The sequence below is a fragment of the Hoplias malabaricus genome, chromosome X2 (assembly GCF_029633855.1).
Source record: "Hoplias malabaricus isolate fHopMal1 chromosome X2, fHopMal1.hap1, whole genome shotgun sequence".
NCBI lineage: Eukaryota > Metazoa > Chordata > Actinopteri > Characiformes > Erythrinidae > Hoplias > Hoplias malabaricus.
The window spans coordinates 7,037,144-7,059,685 of record NC_089819.1 but is presented as its reverse complement, the minus strand read 5'-3'; the positions used below and the strand labels follow the sequence as shown (position 1 = coordinate 7,059,685).

Genomic DNA, 22,542 nt, shown 5'->3' with positions numbered 1-22,542 from the left:
AATTCTATTTTTTTATTATTATTTTTGTAAAAGCTAGTCTTAATATTCAAAGTTTTCATCTTGTCCTCCCTCCCAGAAGCCACCAATTTCCACCTTAAAAGGTGCATTAGGACTTATACAATCATAGCTTTTTCTGTGCTATTTGACCTTGTGTCCATATTTAAAAAGGATTTTAAATAACTGAAAACAAACCTTTTGGAAAACTATATAAAAGTTGAAAATCTTTAGAAGTGTTGATGTATAGACAAGAAAAAATTATTTTTGAGCTTGTAGCATCAACGGTGTTCTCCTGTCTAAATGACGGGGTTGGGTCTGGAGCACCTGGCCTCACTGTGCCTACCTGATAATCCCTGAAAAGAGCTGGCTATGTTGTGGTTGCTGGTAGAGAGAGAAAAGGCTGGGCCCCATGTGATCTAATGAACTGCTATAGGTGGGGTTGGACAATAATTCAATATATACAAAGGTAAAGTTTCAATAACTGATATTTTTAAACATTTTCAATATTTCAATTTTCATTATTACAGCATCTGTCACTCACTGACATTCATTACAGGGTGCTGCTGTTTCTTTGTATTCAGTTATGAAGTTAGTTTAAATTATAGAAAAAAACCAAGAGGCTTATGTTTGAAGGTGATGTCATGTTTCTTGAATTGAAATTCAGAAGTAAACGATGATATTAATATATGTGCAAGTCATCTCATCTGTCTAACTTACACCAGCACATTGGACACATCTGACTGTTACTACCATTCGGACCAGTTCATCTGCACAACTTTTCTGTTTAATATTTACATAAAAACAAAGAGGTTTTCTGGACTTATTAAAGCCACATCCCCAGAGAGTGAATAGTTTGCTTAATATGTAAATGTGCTTGTGTTTAGTAACGTTAGTTAACGTCACCGTTATAGTGTAGTCTTGTCAGATCCTTTCAGGACCACAAGAGCTGCTCGAATGTCTTTTCATTACAGTGTATATTTCACTTTTGTAGTTTATGAGCAGACCTCGATCGTACACTGTCCTGATCTGCCCGATGTTATATTACTTAGACAAATTAAACAGGGCTTTTCCCCCTAATGTCAATAAAACTAACTTTCCATAATGTTAATTTAAAAAAATCCTGTACTAAAATTATTTTTAAATTATATTTGTTACACAACAAAACTTTCAGATCATGACAAGAACTGAATTCGTTTTTAAGGGTAATGATTTTACTGTTATCAAACTCAATTTTATTATTTCTTGACAAGAATAATATATACTTGATTAAATAATAAATAAATAATAAGATAAGACAGTGCTGTATGTAATGGAAGTCCACAGCCTCATTAAAATACTGAGATACCCACTCTCGCTTTAGTGTTGTGGCTTCTGTACAGACCTGGTCAGAGATCAGTAACAGTCAGATTTGAGATTTGAATTTGGTTCAGAATTTTTCACCACCTCACAAACATTCATGAAGTACACCATTAAATATTTCAGGTTTTTCAAATGCCATATAAATATAACACACAGGTTTTAAAAATCTGATAAAAATATTTAAAATATTGTAAATGTTTAAATACTTATTGCAGTTATTTAGCTCAATACCTAGCCACCAGAGTTTGTAGGGCATTATTCAAGGTGACTTTGAGCAATATAGGCACTCCAGGCCAAAGTGCAGATTTCAGAGAGGTTTCACACAAAATGTATATGACATTGCAAATGCATATTTATTAATCATGTTTTCATATTTTACAATTTATTTGTAGTGGTAAGAAAATTGTCTTTTGCACGTTTAAATAAGGACAGGAGCTGCTGTAAATAGCAATATTGCCTTGTTTAAATTTTACTTCAGATGAAACTTGCCTGAGTTCTCTAAACAGCACCGTCAGGAAGTCAGGTCTCTGTTGTATGGGTGCTATTTTTTCACAACACAAAACACTTAACGTGACAGGAAGTGATATGTCGCACTGTTTGACATAGTAATGGCTAGTGAAATGACACTAAAAACCAAACCAAAAAACTTAGGAAATATTGCATTTATTGTTAGAAATAAAATGTAATTATGTTTTATCTATTTACAATTGTTGCTTATCGAAATGTTAACATTTTTAATTTATAAATATGTACATTCTGAAAATAAGAGCATGGGGTTATTTTGAGAAAACCGCTAGGTTACCAGCTAGGTTATCCTCAGTAGTACAACAAATTAATATTTAGCTTTGTCGTTTACATCAAGCTAAATAAGGATTGTTTTTTGTTTTTCATTAAACAAGAATAAAATAACTGTAACTGTAGCTTGCTATGTCTCTATAAAATCCCTGTGTCGATCAATATATGACGTGATGACGTGCAGTTTATCACTTCTTTAAGTAAAAAGCCTGAAGTGACATTTTAAGACCTTAAATAGATGTCCAAGATGTCAGTTTACAGTTTTGTAATGATCTTGCATTGTTGTTTACAACTTAAGGATTTCATGCTTGCATACAGCGAGAATGATAAAACAGTGGAAAATAATTATATCCCACTGTAGCTTTCATATGCAGAAATTATACTGGCTAACCTACTTAAGCATGTAGAGTAGTTAACATGATTAATCACACTAGACATTTTCTAGTTAAGGGAAAGTGTGGCTCTTCACTTGTATCCCAGTCCAGATTTACTGATGTGGCAGAAGAGGGTCAATGAGAAGCACATGCCCAAAACCTGCATGAGAGGAGACACAGGTACAAGATATATGAAAAAAACTAGTCCATAATCAGAGGAACACTAACATTTACATTTATGGCATTTAACAAATGCTCTTATCCAGAACAAAGCTTTGTAAAGGAGGAGGAGACATCCTCCTGTTGAAAAATGAATAGGGAAACATTTTAACACAAAACACAATGTCGGCGAAGAAAGTGAAACCCTTCAATAGAATAGCTACTTAGAGCACTGGTCTCACATGTCATTAAGGACGTGTTTTAACACAATGCTATAAATATTATTTTGGCTTTTAAGCTTTGTGTCTAGAGGTCTAGCCCCGTTCAAATATACCTGGTCTTGCTTGAGTGGAAATAAAGGCAAAGTTAGCCATGATAAGCACAGACTTTTCTATGAGCACTATATCTAATATGACTTGCAGTTTTTAAGCATGTGAAGGCAGTGTTGTTCTGCATTCAGAACAAGAGCGAAAAAATTGCATGCCCCTGCTTGCATAGTTCTTGCAGGGTCACTTAGGGGCATTGACACGTGAGTTGGCAGGTAGTAAATTTAACTGTGCTCATATAAACTATATTTTTCAAGTAATAAGCGTCAATATAAAGAAGGCTAAGCCACAATACATTACATGTAAGGACCTAGCTCCTGATTGGTTGTCTTTCTTCCATGTCAATTCTGATTTTCCTAAATTTAAAGGGAGTGGAACTCTTCCCATTGCTCTGATGGCTGCAGTGCTGTGTCACTGCTCACTGCTGTGTTGCTCAGTCCTATACAAAATGAATGACATCTGACTGCTTTGTTGCTCTCATTGCTTGTGCTGTGAATGCACCAATACAAAAATGATAAGTGCTGTATCACTCTAGAATGTATGCTTTGGTGTTGAATGTCTACTGTCTAGATTAACTAATTGTAACATTTAAAGCCAAACGTGGCTACAATGAAAGGAAGTTAGTAGAAGCAAGTACCATGACATGCATATTAATGAGAATTTTTTCTTCACTGCAAGATGTGGTTAGCAAAATTAGCTTTTTGGATTCCACCCCTCCCTCAGATCCTTCAGTATTATCTGAATAGGAACACACTTTGATGCAGTTATACAAACTTCCTGCATAGTACGCAGCTTTAAAATAATTAGGTTCATCCACTAGCCTCAAGGGAAACAATGGGTCTTTACCTCAATGCTGCACACAATAATGACCCCAATCCCAGTGCTCAGGAGGTTTTCTTCAAACCAACGCTTCATTTTTGAGTAACAGCCCTAAAATCACAAACATTACAAAATAAATCTTACATCAATATATGCACATTGTCATGTCATCCAAGTTATTACATAATATAAAGATTTTGCTCTTTTACTTTGTAATCAAAAATGGATTTAGCATATTAACTTCATATATATATATATATATATATATGTATATGTACATATATATATGTACATATATATGTACATATATATATGTACATATATATGTACATATTATATATGTATATGTATATATACTTTGTTTCTACACTCACAGTACATTCTCTCAGCTCCACCGTCCATACAGGAGCACTTTATACTTCTACAATTACAGACTGCAGTCCACCAGTTGCTCTGCATATTTTGTTTGCCCCATGTCACCTTGTTCTTAAATGGTGAGGACTTCCACAGAGCAGATATGATTTGGGCGGTAGATCATTCTCAGTGCTGCAGTGACACTGACGTGGTGGTGGTGTGTTAGTGTGTGTTGCACTGGTAGGAGTGGATCAGACACAGCAGTTCTGCTCAGGTTTTTAAACATTGTGTCCACTCACTTTCCCTTATCTCACTGGTGCACCTTGTAGATGTAAGGTCAGAGACAGTAGCTCATCTGCACAGTTTGTGTTGTGTTGTGTTTTTGTTGGGTGGCCTATTCTCAGTTGAAGAATGCAGTGAAAAAGGGGCAAACAAATTTTACAGAGAAATGGATGGACTACAGTCTGTAATTGCAGAACTATAAAGTGCTTCTGTATGGTCAGTGGAGCTGAAAGAATGGGCATTGAATTTAGAAACATGGAGCTGGACATAATATTATGGATGACCATAGTAAGTATAAACACTTAAATTCACACAAAAATAAATATAAATATATAAATGAATATATACATTTTTTTGTCACGACAAAGGGAATAATACATATCTTGAATACATACATATCTTGTTAAAAGCCCTGTTTTTTGAGCATTGTTTTATTGCAGTTTAATAAATGAAGAAGAATTGAATGGAGCCACACCTCTTCCCAGTAGATTTTGCAATCTACAGATTTGCAGCAGGATCTCGGGATGTTGGGTTTCCACTCTGTCATATTCTTTACTCCACAACATTGTAGCTGTAGTGAAAGAGATTGGAGAAAGAGTACAGATTCCTAAGTTTCATCTTTTTATTTGATTTTGTCCATTTGAAACAGAAGGAACCCAACATATACTTACCTTATTCTGAACAGTATCCCACTCAATGCTGGACTTGTTTTCTGTTCTGGCTTGAACTGCGTTCTCAAGACTTGCATAAAGCTCTTTACCAATGGTCTTTTCAATCTACAAAGGGACAAAAAATACATTGAGTTGTGCTGGCTTTGTTCTACTCCAACGTCATTTGTGTCCCAGTCTCTAACACTCAACTCTTAATTATTTCATTTAACTAGTCTTCATTGAAACCTCAAACCTGTTTGATATTTATTAAACAAGAAAACATGAGGTTTTACCATTAAATTTGTTTGAACTATGTCTGTATATTGGTATCAATTGACACTAATAAATCCCATACCATGACAGATGGTACTTTATCCCTTTGATAGGGACATATGGCCTCAAGTGTAAATAGTACATTTTTACTTACATCACAGATTCATGTGTCAGATTTTAGTGCAGTAGTGTCAGAAGAATCAAAATGTTAACATAACACAGTATGTAAACAAGTCTCAGATCTTAGTGTACATCTTACCGCAACCCTGAAGTGGATTAAGTGGCAAAGAAGATGATGATTTATCTGATTTCTATGGATGTCTTACCTTTTCTTCATACATGAGTAGGACAGTTGCCAGGGCCAGCTCACACAGCATCACCAGGAACAACAAGATGAAAAACTGAAAACAAACAAAAAAAAAACTTTGCTTTTTTGTCTTAAGTGTAAAATAATAAATTATATATTTATATATTTCAGTGTTTCTGTATATAGTTGACAAATGGTATTAACATGATAAATAATAACAGTATTAACAAGATAAATAATGTTATTAGAAATTCCAGATTTTCTGGGTGCTTATACACCACACACTCAGAAAAACTGTCAAGTGGTGGTATCCTCAACATCCAGTACTCGTATATAGATGGCATAATTGTATCATATTCTATATTAATTGTAGATTTTTTAAGTTGCATTGATTTCAGGAAATATTTTTCTTATTTAATTTGACATAGTTCTATAATGAAAATTTACAACTACTTCTGAAGAAGAGAATTTAATGTAACTTTAAGAAACACAACTGTACTTTAAAACCACATTTTAAAGGTACATTTAAACTGTCTTTACTTTTAGTAACAGTAATGTGCCTGTACAGTACCTTGTTTTCTGTAAAATGTGGCACAATCCATGGAACTTTGGAGCTCACTCACTCATCCTCATGCTTTTTTATGTGTACAATGCTTAATATGTAAAAATAAATTCTCAGAGCTAGTCTTAGCCACAGTTGCTAACTCTGAAACTGTTGTCTGATATTCTTGGTGCATTAACCAGTCTGTTTAGATTCTGCCTCATGAATTCTGATTGGCTATCTGTGCCTCTGTGTAACTGCAATTTTGTGTAGTGCTTTCTTCGCATTGAAATATCCTTAAATGCGAATGCTTCTTTCTGTATGTGTAGTACCATAAAAGCAGTGCCTGGTTATTTTGTGTGCCAGACAAAATTCCATTTTTCTGATATAGTAGAACGTTCTTGGACATGCTAAGGGTAAGAAGTTACCACAATCTCCCTAGAGAGACTGGTAATTTGAGATTATCGGAGGTCTAACACATGATGAATTTAGAAATTGGACTTACAGAAATGAGGAGGCAGCGGTTTTCTTTGAGAGCTCCCAGGAAGCCCAGGAAGGACACACAGGTGATGAAGATGGCCAAGATAAAGAGTGCACTGACCACATTCACGGCTGGGAATGATGGCACAAGGGATGAGAAATCAAATGCTGTCTTTAAGTAGATCGCCAGGCTGAAGATCACAGCACCACACATCTGTAAGAGCCATACCGACGGGTGTAACAAAACAACAAATTCAGAATTATTACAAATTTAAATTAACACAGAGGTATAATATTTTTACCAACTGCCAGATGTTCTTATCCATTCATACATTGTCTCTTATCAATTTGTCCTGTTCAGGGACGGAATCATTGGGTGCAAGGGAGTAAGATACCCTTCACAGGGCTATTATTAGACAGAATGACTAACAAACCACATATCCAAAACAGTTCGGACAGTATTTTAAATGCAACAAAAACATGAATCTGAATTGTTCATTCTCTTGAAGCTTTCTTTAATAGACAAAAAAATTTCACCGACTAACTTGTTTGTGTTTTGTAAATATAAACAAATACGCAATTTAATGCTGGATACATAGTTAAAAATAGTAAAGGGCAAAGTAATTAAGACAATTAACAACATAATTAATAATTTATAGAGAAGTCATGTCACACTCTTTAAGCATTGCACCAGGAGTGTCCACACCTTTTTCAAAGGGGGCCGGACTGGATCATAACAAAATTCTTAAGGGCCAGTCTCTCTTTTCAAATATATTATTCATAAATTATTTATAACAGTGTATTCAAAATATTAAAAACACAAATGTACAAAACAGTTTATATTTAATAACTACTGAATTTCATTTCAATACTACTGAATTCAATACTACCGAATACTACTGAATTTCAATTTCATCTCGTTATTATGAGATATTATGTCGTAATATAATATCTCGTAATTATAAGTATCTTGTAATTTCATGATACTTCTCACATAATAACGACATATTATGTCGGCAATTATGTCGGTGGATCATCGCCATCACAGTGGCTCTTGTGTCAGAACAGTAATGGTATTACTGATAGAATGGAGACAGACATATCTCATAAAAACGAGATATGCATCTCATAATTACGAGATATAAACTCATAATAAGATGCTTATCTCATAATAAAGAATCTCATAATAACGAGATACTCTTTGGACACCCCTGCATTACACTAATCCTGTGAATATAAAATGTATACAGCAGTGGTTTTCAGTCCTGATCCTGGTGGGCCACTGTCCTGTATGTTGTAGCTTTCTCCTTGCTCCATCACACCAGCTTCAACTTTGGAAGGAGTTGTTAATTAGCTCATTTAGAGGAATCCCTAAACTGTTTATGGCAGTGGCCCACCATCATCCGACAAAGGTTTAGCCATTGCTTGTGGCGTGCCTCTTTGTGTCTCACAAAGACCCAAACTTAGTCCATGTAAAGCAAGGCCAGCAATTATTCTTATTCTTATTCTATGCTCTCAGATGACATTGCAAGATAAACTGTCATGTTACAGTTTTAAATAAAGCTACATGTGCTCGGAAGTGCTTCAGAAAAACACTGTCACTTAACAATTCACAGCTGCATCAAAAAAGCAAATCTGATATACTAGGAGAAAGGTATACATCAATTATGTGCCACTGAGTTCATGGGCCCAAGATCATCTCAGATGGTCAGAGGAGTCCATGGTTTTTTATATAAAAAAACAACACTTTTCATGAAAAGAGGATGTCAAGCTGTCTGGGCAAAAGACAAAGTGGATCATCCAGACTGCTATCAACAATAGGCACAAAAGCCTGTTATATTTGGATTTTATATAGAAATGTGCTGCCAAAAAGGCAACATCTTTTTCTGGAATGTTTTTGGTCATTTCAGCAAGACAAAGCCTGTCCTGATCTATCTCCTGTAGCACATCATGATGAGAGGAATCAGATTTCAACTGTTGTGCTTTTGAGCAGCAGAAGCCTTTATTAAGCAAGAATGGGCCAAAGTTTCTCATGTAAAACTGAAAAATAATTACATTTTTTAAACTAAAAAGTGCAATTAAAAAGAAAGAAAGTGTAACATTTCGGTCAACATTCCTCTGTCCCAACTTTTTTTTTTAGGTGTGTTGCAGGAATCAAATTCTACGTTTTTTTTATATTTACAAAATATATTCAGCTTGGTCAGTAAGAACATTGGAACTATTTCTTTGTATTTTCTAAATTAAATCAAGATTTGAGCTAAAACAATATATTTTTTAAACTTGATAATAATATTATTATTTTGTTTTTATTGCATTTACGTTCTTATATTAAGGTTTAATTTGACCGTCAATCATAATTTAACTCACGTAACAAAATGTTACATTACTTTTAAGTGTAGTTAAACTAATCTCATGTGAACATAACTAAACACTCCTGAATGAGAACAGTTTATTGTGAATCTGTGTGGGTTTTATTGAGGAATACATACAAAGAAGACGAAGTTCACCACACACATGGTGTACTTCAGGCACTTAAGACAGGACATTTTTCTTTCTCCCGTTCAGCCCTAAGAAAAAAAAAACAAGATCAGCTTCATTAGTGACATTAAACGGTGCAGAAACACCTTCATGTTGGCAGTAGGCAGTTTACCATATGGCCAAAATTATTTGGGCATGTACTCATCCAACACTGTTGGAAATAAAGTTCATACACTTTCGTGAAGGTTTTCTCTACTGTCAGGATTTTGATGGGACTTAGCTTTAATATTGTGCATTTACATTTAGACAAGAGTGGGTTAAATTTGTACTAAATGACGTCATGTGTAAAATAAGTTAACCAAAAGTGAGGTTGGTTGCTGGAAGTCATGTGCCTAGAAGTTAACAAACAGCACCAAAAACAACAAAGCTGCTGATAAAGAACAGGATATTTAACTGACTCAGAAACTTGACTTCCCTTTTCTCACATTAAGGGTGGAGTCATATCATTCAGACACATTTTACTGCCATTTTATGTGTTAAAAGTTTTAAATGACACATTTCCTGTCTAATATTCTTGCAGCTTCTGTACTTTTTTTGGACACATAAATGAAACGAAAAAAGTCCCCAGAGATGATCTTGACAAACTTTGTCAAATGTAAAATACCCTGTATGAACATTTTGGCCTTTTCAAGAGAGACAGTACTCCTTTTATTGAGAAAGGAAGGTCTTTTCAAGGGTACAAAGTAAAAAAAATGGTTATTAAAAACCAAATAATTTTAACTTTTTTAATTTGGATCATTAGTCTATGCCACTGTGGTGTTCAGACTACTCAAAAATGGACACATTTGTGACTGTTTTTTTTGGGTAAAGATACATAAAGTTAAAGTACCGCTGTCAAAGTTGTGAGGTAAAGACCATCCTACAGAACAACGTATTCTCTACCAGTGAGAACCGATCAACATTCAGACATGAACGTTTCTCCGTAATTACAAGGTTAAGATATAAACAGAGTTAGGCAAGTTCATTGTTGTGAAATATTTCCTTTCTACAGAAGAACAGAGTCAGAACTGGTGATGGTAGTAATGAAAGGATCCAGATGTCTAACTCAAAAAAATAAATATATACATGAATTGGTGATGAAAATACTGCTAATGGTTTTGACATCCAAGCTACATTTTCCATTATTGTCCATCACCATTATTTCATATAAAAATCTTTAATGTGGTGGAGTTCACTGCCAATTGCCTAGCGGAAATGAAATGCTATAATGGTGTAGTACATATGGAGATGTCTAGTCACATTTACCACCACTGCAAAGAAATCCACAGGCCCACAACTTTTTCTACAATCAATCTTTTCACATTATAATGCTGTCCATCATTCTTTATGTCACAGACCTTGGATTATAGAAGAATTTTGAAATCCATTGGTGGGATTAGGATTCTAAAATGACACCAGTGAAAGAATTATATTACACTACATTAAGTACTATATCTCAACCAGTGAAATATGGATATTTTAAAAAATGTGTACATTTTGAAATTCCTTTTGGAGCCAAAAGTGTTTATAGACTCTTCAGATATGGTTCATGCTATTGTTAATATTTATTTACCCAATATAATAAAGTGCCAAAAAATTAATGATTCTCTCACCTGTTGATTAAAAAGATGCCTCAGACCACAGAAGAAGCCTCAGATGATTGGACACCAAAATTAAATGGTTATGGAGTGTGAGGGTTCAACTTTGCTGGCTCGATCTTTTGCTCAGACGTCTGTGGGAACTCATCAGTTTAGCTCACTTCCTCCTTCATGGTTGTTTCTTTATGCTGAACTGGAGCCACATCCCCTACCTCGGTTCTACCTTCTCTGGCTACAGCGTGGGCCTAGACCTGACCACAGATCAGTGAGAAAAATGACGCCTCCAAACCACCCTCTGTATGACACAGTCGTCAAAAAAAGACCATGGTGACCCACACTGACAGACATACCATGGAAAAAGTGAAAAACAGACCACAAATAATTCACACCCAATATATTACCGTCATGCCTCTAATGTAACTGGATAGCTAACATTAGCTTCTCCTCTAGTAGAAGAAAAAAGCAGAAATGGCTAGTTGCATGTCTAAAAACAGTCTGGTTGCTGCAGAGTGCAGCAAGGAAAACCGCAGCTTTGCTGCGGTGCTCTTTAAAACCTAACTGCATTCAGACAATTTTCAACAGCTTTTACATGTTTAGTAGACAGAATCAGATGCCACAGTACAATCCTGCTTAAAATTACATTACAGCTATGGTTAACCAATGCAAACAAAAACCATTGTTGGTTTTGGAAAACATGTCAACAATCTTAAATTTTTTTAATCTCAGAATGGCTCACATCTTTGTGGGTGGGTATGAATTGTTCTCAAAACTCCTATTCTCACTCACTTCTCACTAGCAGCTCAACAGTCATTTTTACAGAAAAATTGATCAGTGTCCAAGTTAATCTAACTACAAGCTGCGTGTGAAATGCTACAACTTTGCTGAGCTGCTAGAACAAAACAGTTCCTGAATACAATTTTGGGAAACTTATTAACATTACCAGAACATTGTTAGCCAGAAACAAAGATATAAATAGCCCAAGTTTCCCCTAGATGTCCATCTCGTAACTCAGTGGGTGACTGAGTGGTGACAGTTTCATCAGCCAGTTCTGAACATTCAGGGCCAAAGGAGAAGTGAAACAATCCTGAAGGTGTAAAGCCAAATTAGCCTACTCAACAGCAGTGAAGGGCCAAAAGCTATATCTACATTACAGACAGAAGTAGAAGCAAATTACTAAATAGATTTGTTACATTGTTCTTAACTCTTCTTCAAAAGATGATGCCCTTAAGAAGCTGTGAATTGTCAAAAAATGCAAAAAATCTGTGGTATTAACCTTTGTTGTTCCCATTTGGGCTATTTCTAAAAGTCCCCTGATCAACAGGGTGGGCACAGTACAATACATAGATACATACATCTGCTTTGTTTCTTAGAAATGCCTTAAAAATGAATCTACAGTATATCAGCAGAGCACAGCTTTGGTCTTTGGTGATGCTACAGATTTTTAAAATCAAGAATCCAAGAGATCATAATTGTCTTGTATCTAGGATAGCTGATGTAACAAAAATTGGCAATTAGGGTCCTCTTTAAGTGTGTAGAATGGTTTAGTGGCATGGTGGAATAGTTTAAAACTACAAGTAGAAACAGCCTTGGAGTTTGTACTTTAGTAAAAGTCTGTGCTGAATCAGTCACCTCAAATATCCAGGAGCTGCTACATGGGGACGGCAGGGCCCACAGATGTCATGTGAAGTTACGCAGCAGGTTGAAATCATAGTGATATATGGTGTGTGTGGAATGATGCTGAGTTCTGCCTGTTTCTGAGTAAAGTTCCAGAGCCATCACACTGAGCTTGAAGAGAAAATTGGCCACATGACTTGTGAGGTGTTCACTACAGCCCCAAAGAACACAGAGGTGGAATATTGTCCTGTTTTCATTTCCGTTGATTTCTCAATTCAGAAAATGGAAAAGCGTTTTCCAAATCCAAACGAAAATATACACAGACCCATCGGGGTTCTGGTTCCCACACACACAAGGACAAAATAACATGCTGCAAATGACCCTGCTCAGTTCTTTTCTGTGATAACCCTTTATTATCCCTGCTGGTGCAGTTCGGCATCAGGGGCCAGAAAATAATGGCAGCTGGGCTTTGAAGGAGTTATTAGAAACAGCTGAAAGGTCTAGTCAGTGGTTGTGGATAAGGAGAGCACAGATTACTTGGGGAAACGCACTGTAGAGATGCTATTGTGATTGCTGATAATGATGCATGTAAGTTCACATGGAACTGGTGGCACTGAGCAGGCTTTAACGGTGCCAGTGAGGCTAGGTACAGCCTTAGTCACCAGGGAGGCCAGTGTGGATTTACGGTTGTTGATTGTAAAGAGTAAGGTAGGACTGTAAAGCTGGGTCTGGGACACCAGACTTAACTGTTGAGCCTTCCGGAGGTGTTGTGGGCTTAATTCAGCTGGTTTGGGTACTCATGGGCTGGGCTCAATGAGTAACAGAAGTTGTTAAGAATAGCCAGTTGCTGACTGGATCATAAACGCCCACAGCATCCTTAGTGTTGAGGTGTAGGATTCAGCAGTAATTTTGGTGGCTGCAGGTAGGAAGAGAGTGGTGGGCCCTATGTGAAGCTCTAAAGGATTGGCATAGGATATTTTACATCTTATACACCTTGTGTATGATTATAATTACACAGTGAATTGAAACTGGTCTTTTTGAACACGGCTGTTTAGACAAAGGGGGAGAAAGGAGCTGTGTTGTCTGATCCTTGTGGTATTTTGGCCAAAGTCAAAGCAACCCCTGACAAATATGGAATCACCGCACAAATGATCACCCAAAATTTTAAAACAAATAAATACTGAAGCCCTGAATGGTAAGATGAAACGAAAAAGTAGAATCTGCATTCTTGAGTCTATTTTCCACATTTTTTTCTGCTTGTATAACACATCAAAACAATGGAAAATATATTTCTAATATCACTTTAAACAATTTTGCATTTATTTTTCCCCCATATTGGGCTTCAGGGCGTTCACAGAAAAGTGAGACAGAAACTTTTAAAATATTAAGCTCATAGCCTAGACCCAAATATTACACATTTAGCACTTTTACATAACTACCAGTGCAGAGAAGTAGGTGTGACACCTCGAATGTTGTAATAAATTTAGGGCCCCAGTCAGTTACATCCTAACATTCTCCACATACCTCTTACCTGCACACAAGGACAATGAGGCTGTAGGGACTCCAAGTGCACTTACAATGGCCATTGGCAAGGACTGCAAGGATGCAGACTTAGCAGTGGCCTATCACACAAAACGCAGAGAAATACAAGCAAGGCCAAATAAGAATGGGCTGTTTTTTTTTTTTTTTTACAACTGCAATAACATGGCACAGTGAAAAACACAGTGTTTATTAATTCGGTATTGTCATTTTATTTTGTACCAAGCCGCTGTACAAATACAAATGAGATCATTTAGAAATTAAAGAAATGGTCTGTTCTTTCCATTTTTTTAGTTGTAAACTCTCTTATTGGTTTTCTTTGATTTAGCCAAGTCTTAAACTCATTCGTATACATCTGAGAAAGTTTTGGTCCACATTTTTGCAAATGGAACTTCTACATCAGCTCCCTCTGGTGGACAAAGGCAGATTTACTGTTAAGAATTTGGCTGGAGATATTTTTGTTAATTTCAACAAACTTGCAAGGGAACGTTAACTACCCTATTCCTTTTTTGATAAATATGGACAATTATTCATAATGTAGTATAGTTTTTTTTCATGACCCTGTAACTAATACATACAAGACACAGCTAAACCTATGGGACGAATTTGGGCTTTTAATTCTCAGTAAAATGCTAATTAAATTAACTTGGCTTTGAAACTTTTTGTTTCTATGAAAAAAAAAAATTCGTTAGAACGATTTGACACAGACACGTGATTTTACAATAGTGGTATTAATTAAAAGACTAAACTTTGGCCAAATATATTCTGTTTCATTTTCAGATCCAGCAACTTCAGAAAGCACAGATTTGATGAGAGTGAGATATAAAATCTGCCCTTGAACATACAACTTGTTCAAAATTAAACAAAACTCAAGTAAATAGACAATGACAAAAACATCTACAACTCCACTGCGAATGAACCATGTGCAGCTTAGTGACATAAGGCTAACTTCCTTTTGATAATCCAAACTGGATTAGATGCTGGCAGTAGCTACAGATCTGCTTCAGTTTTATTTTTGTTTAAGGCTTTTAAATGGCAACAACTTTCCAGCTCACTATGACAGAACATTATCCTTCTCTGAACAGCGCATGGACACACCACTGAATGGATCAACAATATTTAGGGATGCATCTGCCCAGGTCCTGAGAAGCTTTAAAAAAACCAAGGCTGATGCCGAGGTAGTAGAGGTCATAGGAAGACAAGATGACTTGCAAGTAGCCGACTAATAACAAAAACAACCCGGTGAGGTGCTTTCACTGGAAAAGTTCCACCTCTGGCTGTTGTGAAACATTCATTTGAAAAGTGAAACCATTTTAACAGTGACAATCCGAACAATTGCATGCATGGAACACACTTTTTCGAAGGGGGGGGGGGGGTTGGTGGTGTTTAAATCGTGTAGATTAAACAATCCTCAACAGATGCATCGTAAACTGTTGGTAGCCAAAGTATGTAAATCATACACTCAGGGGTGTCCTCTAAATTTTTCCTAAAGCTGCCCTTTCTACCATCCTTCTGATCTGCGCAGTATAGAAGTGGCCAAGTAATGTGACCTATCTGTCCTGCTTTCAATTACACATTCTCTTATAGACCATTTCATTACAAATCCAGAAGAGCTAGAGTTACAGAATACCACAAAAACACATTTGTCACCTGGGGGTGTTGCAGACAAACGAAGGATTAACACAGACGACGACAATTTAATTTCATTCATTTTGTTTTGTTGGACAGGCAGATACCTCTGGATGGGTACAGAATTCCACCTGTAGGCACGCCCATGAATCAGCCCAATAATACTTGTTTTCCACTTATAACAAAATAACTAGTAGAAATTTTCACTTCATGCACTTTGTGCAAGCAGAGCATTGAAATAAGGCCCCAGAGGGACATATGTGACTTGCAATATGCCAGATTCATTTGTTCTTAGCTCGCCATACCCATTTAACCCAGTTCAACCCTGCGCACACCTTACTGTTCAATAAAAAACCACCTGTTTCACAGTATTAACATAAAACTTTTTAAATCATAGGTTTGACTATAATGACCCGGCCCTTCTAAATCACCATAGCAAATCTATTCCAGCCCAAAGAAAAATGTGGATCAAAGAAATAACTTCATCTGCAATTCACAGACTATAAGCTGTTAAAAATAACTAACATGACTGGGACAGACAAAAACATTGATTTCAGTGCATTTTGCCCCCTGTTCAACACTTTAAAAACAAAAAAAGAGAAAGTTTAGTACTTGGTATCAAAACACATACTCCAGCTGAACCAGAGCAAATTTGGGGGTTTTGGGGGAGGGTGGTGGGGTTCCAGGTTCACAGCAGGAGACACAAATTTTTTGGCAGAAAGCAGAAACGTTTGTTTAAACCCTTTCATGTCAAAATGATTACAGATTACTAACACAAACCCAGCATTTAAAGGGAAATTCCATACATTGTTTAACCACATCTGTTCACATTTCCACCACACACACAAAATAAAATTAAATAATTTTTAAAATAATTTTAAATTTTAAAATAAATTTAAAAAAAAAAAGAGAGGAAACTGCTTTTACCTCACCTTGGCTTGATCTCCACACAATCACAATCAAACACACACACTTCTTCACATTGTAATGTGCTATAAAATGTTAGTAACTTAAAAGGCGGCTGGTTTTCTCTCAGTAGGGGTCATATATGGCTCGGTATCTAGTTTGCACTTCAGAGGTAACGGTCAGTTTGTTGCAGCAGTGACTAGTTTCTCTCTCTCTCTCACTCACTCACACACACATACACACCCTCTCTACCTCTCCCTCAGTTTGTCTCCCTTGCACCCACAGTCCGTCTCACACTCAGTAAAAACGCTTTCGGCTACGGTTTTTCCAGCGTTGGTAGATGATAAGCACCACAACAATCAGCAACACCAGTCCCACCACGGAGAAAATGAACAGGAAAAGGAGTGTGAGTGTGCTCATCCTTTCGTCCACCACTTCCACTGCAACAAAAGTAAGAGCAAAGGGTTTATGAGTAATATGAAATAACTGAGCCTAATTAATACAAGTTTTAAATTTGAATTTTATAAACAGGCATTTTTAATCTTAATAAAGTTAAAAGTGGTCCTAAGAGTGTACAATACGTCACTCCTTGGTCTAAGGAAGTGTTTTATTTATTGTTTTCCAAGCAGTTTCAACCAATTAAAAATCATAATTAAAAAATGCATAAACTACTTTCTCAGAATTTCAGCTTTGAGGATGATCTTTCTCGATCTTTACCACAAAAGAACTACAGCCAAAATAAAAATTTTAAAAGATAAATGGATATTGTGAATTGCCATTTCAAATGTTTATGATGCCTGTGAGTTACCAGGAATATCTCTGTAGTCGACGCTGGGAATCAAAACCTCTTCCTCATTCTCCAGCTCCTCCAGACTCCGCTCCACACTCAGCTCAAAAAGCTTCAAGGAAATCAAGTCATGGTTGTCTGGAAATTTCATAATATATAAATATTATATATACATTTTTTTCTTAATAGTTTTTTTTTTGCTGAAAAGCTGAACATTCTGTATTACACACTGTTTTTTTCTTAATCTGATTATTTACATTACAAGTCAGAAGTGACGCACATCTGATGTGTTTGATGTACTGTAGTGGTATTTCCTGGGGAAGAAACACTGGTTGTCAAAAAAAAAAAAAAAAAAGAAAAAAGAAAGAAATTCTGGTCAAACCTGAAAGGTCCCCAGTAAGTGATGAGGCTCCAAAGAAGTAGCCCTGAGGCATGTGGACACCAGGGACCTCCAGACATTCCTTCCACTCCTGCTTTCCTTCTACATCCATCATAATCTGTGTGGAAGACACCAGCAGTAAGTTTTAATTGAGTTATTTAATGCTGTTAAACTAGTACTGGGCGATAATAAGATATCGATTTGTTTCATTTGATAAATTTTTGCTCAAAAACGATAACAGAGCTCAATAAACCTTCTTTTCCATTTCCGGTTAGCACAGCCAGCTAAACGCTATCAGGTGCGTATACTCATGCTATTGCAGAAAATGAACGGGTGACCGCATGAATGTGAGAATGTATACAAGACTATAACAGGTTTGAAATGCTTGTGTGTGTATTTATTGTTTTGGGCTGTATTTTGTCTGGTATGGTGATTACACACGTGCAGAAACTTTCCCTCGTGCGCAGGGAGAACCTGGTAGGTTTTTCTTTCACTCAAAATGTATTTTCCTCCTGTGAAATGTTTTCCTGTTTGCGAAAGCACTGTTCGTTGCTTGACGTGGTTTACCTAGCATTAAATTAATTTCTCCACTCGCAAATTTTTTAACGGGATCTGACGCCATAGATCAGGCTGCATCTCTTAAATAAACACTCCCAAGGGTGAAACTTTTTCGGAACCGTGAACTGGATAAATGGTTACAGACAATGAACTAGAGAAATTTATAATTTTGTAGTGGTCTATTTTTTTCCAGAGCTGTATATATATAAAATATAAATATTGTACAGTAATGAACATTTGGTGTATTCGGTCTACATTTTTGCCATATCGTTTGGGAATAGAAAAATATAGGATATTTCTGAATCAGATCACCTCAGCTTCACCACCATTATCTCAGATACTTATTTGTTCCATGGCCATTTGACCTTAAGGACAAAGATGAGCTCACAGTTTATGCTTCATTTTTTGTTACATATGGATCCTAATTCACAAACAAAAGGTAGCGCCAGTAAATGCTACAGGTGGGTCACAACCACTGGAGATGTGAATAATGGACAGAGACACACAAATACAGAGCGAGAGACAGACTATAACACAACAGTGAGTATTGATCTCTCTGACCATCCACATGGCAGCAGGTCAGATAAGCTCTGTTCCAGCTACTTTTTCATTAAACGTCCACATTATCATGGTAACAGCTAACATAATGTACAACTTATGCAGAAATTACAAGATATCTGAATAGCTAAGCATTTAAAAAAAAAAAAAAAATAATAATAATAATAATAAAATTATTCAGGAGTAGTCCATGCCCCAACTTTTTAATCATGACCCACCAGGTGAGAAAGTCTGATAAAGATTAAGTGTGTGTGTGTGTGTGTGTGTATATATATATTTACTGAGAGAGTGTTTCTGATGTATCTGATCAACAAAAACGTGTCAAAGTCAACGTTGCGGACAGAAGCTGAGCAGCCACCAAGATCCACATCCCTTCCATCTCGATCATGATCATAAGCCAATGATCCATTCCCCACCATCGCTGAGATATAGGGAAACACCCTCTACACACACAAAGAGACAGACACAGAGACACAGAGAGAGACCTATATTATAACGTAATTTATTTACGATAAACACACATACCCACCTCTAACTTCAGACTGGGAAATGCACTATTGAGACTGTGAACAGATGTAAAAGAAGGCCAAAAATTACATCTTGTGGAAACATTAAAAACTGTAACTATTAACCTATTTCAACCCAGTAAATAGAGTGACTGATGCATGTTATAAAAGTGAGGCTATATTAAAATGTACATAATAAAAAAAAAAATCTAGAGTGCAAGAGAACACAGCTCTCTGATAAATAATTACATACCTCCTGGTGCTTGTCCTCATTAGGATATGTGTCCACAAATATGCCTAGACCAGTGAAAAGGTTCATGTTCCCAAACACAGGGCCTTGATGGGATGTGTGTAGCAGGGGGGAATAAAAAACAATTCACAGAACATGAACATATCAGCTATAGGGAGCATGTTTACACATTTCAAACAATAAAATAAATAATACATCTGTAAATAACTTCATATTGCATTGATAAAACTGTCACTTTTGTTATATTAGGGCTGGGCAATAATTCAACAACAAAAACTATATATGACTTTTAAACACGTTCAATATTTTAGTACACATTATTACAGCATCTGTCACTAACTGACAAGTTACAGGGCACTGCCATCAGTTCTTGGCAATACATTTTAAAGTAAAAGGGTATTTTTAAAAAAGTGTCTGTTATGCTTTTACGTTTTTCGCTTTCATATTATTCATATCGATATCAGATTTAAATTGTAATCAACCTGAAGTAACAAATATCATGATATAAATTTTGGCCATATCGTCCAGCTCCAAGTTATGTATTTAAATTCTTTTTTTTTTTTAAATCACAACTCAAAATGTATTGTATATGCAAAGTTATTAGACTCTCAAATAAATCAATTTGCATCAGTTAGATTTTCTAGGAACAATTCCACTGGGCCCCTCTAGAGATTTTAGAAACTTTAGTCTTGTTTATTTCACTTCTTTTCCACTGCTCATGAGGTTTTAATTTAAAAAATAAAAGCATACCTGCTTGCATTCTCTCCTTCGTCAGCCATATGGCCAGTCCATCACCATTAAGGTTCTTCTTCCCTTGTCCGTGGACTTTAAAATGAACCTGGAGCTCCCAGTCCCTTATATAACATGGCTGTGTGTACATAAATCCAGACAGAAAGAAAAATTATTAATCATGCTTTGTTTTGGACATAGTGTGCTGCTACTGAGCTAAATTCAGCCAAAATTAGTAGTAGGTCATGATGATATTTTAGAATTAATTCAGGTTCCCATCTGATTCTAAAGACATCTGATGGAGCTCTATAAGTCCAGATAGCAAAGTTCCACTGTACCACAGACCAAGAACACAGGGATGTACCCCTCTAGCCTGTGCTTGCCATTGAGCATGGTGAAGTGAAGCTCACATTCAGCTGCTCTGGGGTCCCATTTCATTTTAGTTTTTATTTTGGGGATTATATAAACTGTGTGTACTCAACAACTGTTCCCACCAATGGATGCATTTTATACAAATTTCACTCATTATGCAGGAGTTATGCAAAATTTGGTATGCTGTACTAGTGTGAATCACACTCACAAGTCGACTCCATACAGCACCCTGTCGACTCTGGAGATCTGGGGTCAGTCGCACATGCTCAGGAGAGATCATGGCATTTCCCTGTAAGTCCCAGTGTGAAGAACTAGAGGAGCCCAAACCTACACAAATACAAACACAGGAACATTTCACTTGACATGAAGATATATAGGAGAAGTATTTTTTATAAACTAAATCCATACTTCAATAAATTTAGCCTATTAATTTTTGAAAATAATGCAGTAAAAATAAATTAGATTTAACATTTCAAGCTATAGCCATCTCTGCCAAAGTTTCAAATCTTCAACTTAATTAAGTGGATGGGTTAAAATAACTATTCGGGATGGGTCTCTTTATTTGTCAACTCTATATGCAGAGTATATACATATATTTCTTCGATTATGACGTCATATTACATTCACTAACATCAGTGTTTATTCTGAACTTAGTATTTCCATTGAACCACTCCAAAAGTACATTATATTAACTTATTGGTAACCATTTTAATCTTCGTTTGAACCGGCAACGTGGCTTGTGAACTTTTACACAAAATTGTTTTCGGGAAACGTAACATATTTTACATTAGAAAATATTAATCCACGACATTAGCCATACTTAAACAATAAACTAAGGTGATACAAATCTGTACTCTGATTTCCATCGACGTTACAACACCGTCGTTCAGTTGCGAAATCACAGTACACTCGGCAAGAAATCCCAGTTTAAAAAATATAGTACTTCTACTTAACCATGAGTTGTTATAAACATACACAAGAAGTTGTAGCTTTCTAGTTCTAAATCTTACATGGTGCAGAGGAACACTGTAACAGCAGCAAGTTACCATTTAAGGTGGAAAGGAGAATTCTAACGGCGGTTAACGTTACCTTGATACGGTTTTATGAGCGAGTATTCCCGCTTTAGAAACTCTTCAGGCTCGTATGCGTTATTACCGCAGCTTAAACCGAAAAGATACATAAATATCACAAAGAAGACGCACATGTTTCCCCCCAAAACGCCCCAAATCTCTGCAAATCGTAAACAAAACCCGTGATATTTCTTCAACTTCTCTCTGTGGGCCACCATCTCGACGCCGTAACCCCTCCCCCTTTTCTCCGTTGGTCTCCGCCCTCTGCTCTCATTGGGCTGTTACCTTTCAAGCGCAGCGCTCAATGTTCAACGATGCTGTCAATATAAGCTGCAGCCAATGAGCGTTCTCCACCACGGCCTAGGTAGAGCCAATCAACGTGAGCCCTACACTTACAGTCGCTACGTTATATTAAAGTAGCACTCACTCTTTTTCAGAGACGTAGTGCTGAAAATCTATAACAATTTTTAGGATGATTCTTCTTCTTCTTGATTACAAACCCATTGCTCTTACATCTGTGGTCATGACATACTTTAAGACATTGGTCCTGACAACTTAAAGGCCATCACATACCACACGAAGGACTCTCTGAAGTCTGCACATTAGGGACAATCAGCACTGGTGCCTCCAAGTGTGCTCTCCCTACTGCTCTATCCACCTGGCACGTGCACAGACATTTGTGGGGGTAGATGCTCAAGCCAAAAAAGGGCACCCATCGCCAAAACGATTAATAAAAAAACACAGTTGGATAATTTACTTACATATATTTTTGTTAACACAATAAATAAAAGTTATACATAGATGCTCTTTGTAA

The 22,542-nt window shown here is 36.3% G+C and overlaps 2 protein-coding genes across 2 annotated transcripts; both read right to left on the bottom strand.

Annotated features, from left to right (window-relative positions):
- Nucleotides 1–1,722: 1,722 nt before the first annotated feature.
- On the bottom strand, nt 1,723–11,120 carry LOC136676905 (leukocyte surface antigen CD53-like). The gene is made up of 8 exons (XM_066654187.1): nt 10,847–11,120; nt 9,206–9,283; nt 6,742–6,930; nt 5,715–5,789; nt 5,137–5,241; nt 4,941–5,036; nt 3,857–3,940; nt 1,723–2,685 (listed from the first exon to the last, which is right to left on the bottom strand). The coding sequence occupies exons 2-8, from the start codon at nt 9,260–9,262 to the stop codon at nt 2,617–2,619; spliced, it is 675 nt and encodes a 224-aa protein (XP_066510284.1). The 5' UTR covers nt 9,263–9,283; nt 10,847–11,120; the 3' UTR covers nt 1,723–2,616.
- Nucleotides 11,121–13,858: 2,738 nt separating this feature from the next.
- On the bottom strand, nt 13,859–21,986 carry LOC136676873 (VIP36-like protein). Its single transcript, XM_066654141.1, has 8 exons — nt 21,748–21,986; nt 20,867–20,985; nt 20,308–20,425; nt 19,561–19,643; nt 19,083–19,244; nt 17,689–17,803; nt 17,328–17,444; nt 13,859–16,959 (listed from the first exon to the last, which is right to left on the bottom strand). Exons 1-8 carry the CDS (start codon nt 21,944–21,946, stop codon nt 16,817–16,819), a joined length of 1,056 nt encoding a protein of 351 aa, XP_066510238.1. The 5' UTR covers nt 21,947–21,986; the 3' UTR covers nt 13,859–16,816.
- Between the last annotated feature and the right edge of the window lie 556 nt (nt 21,987–22,542).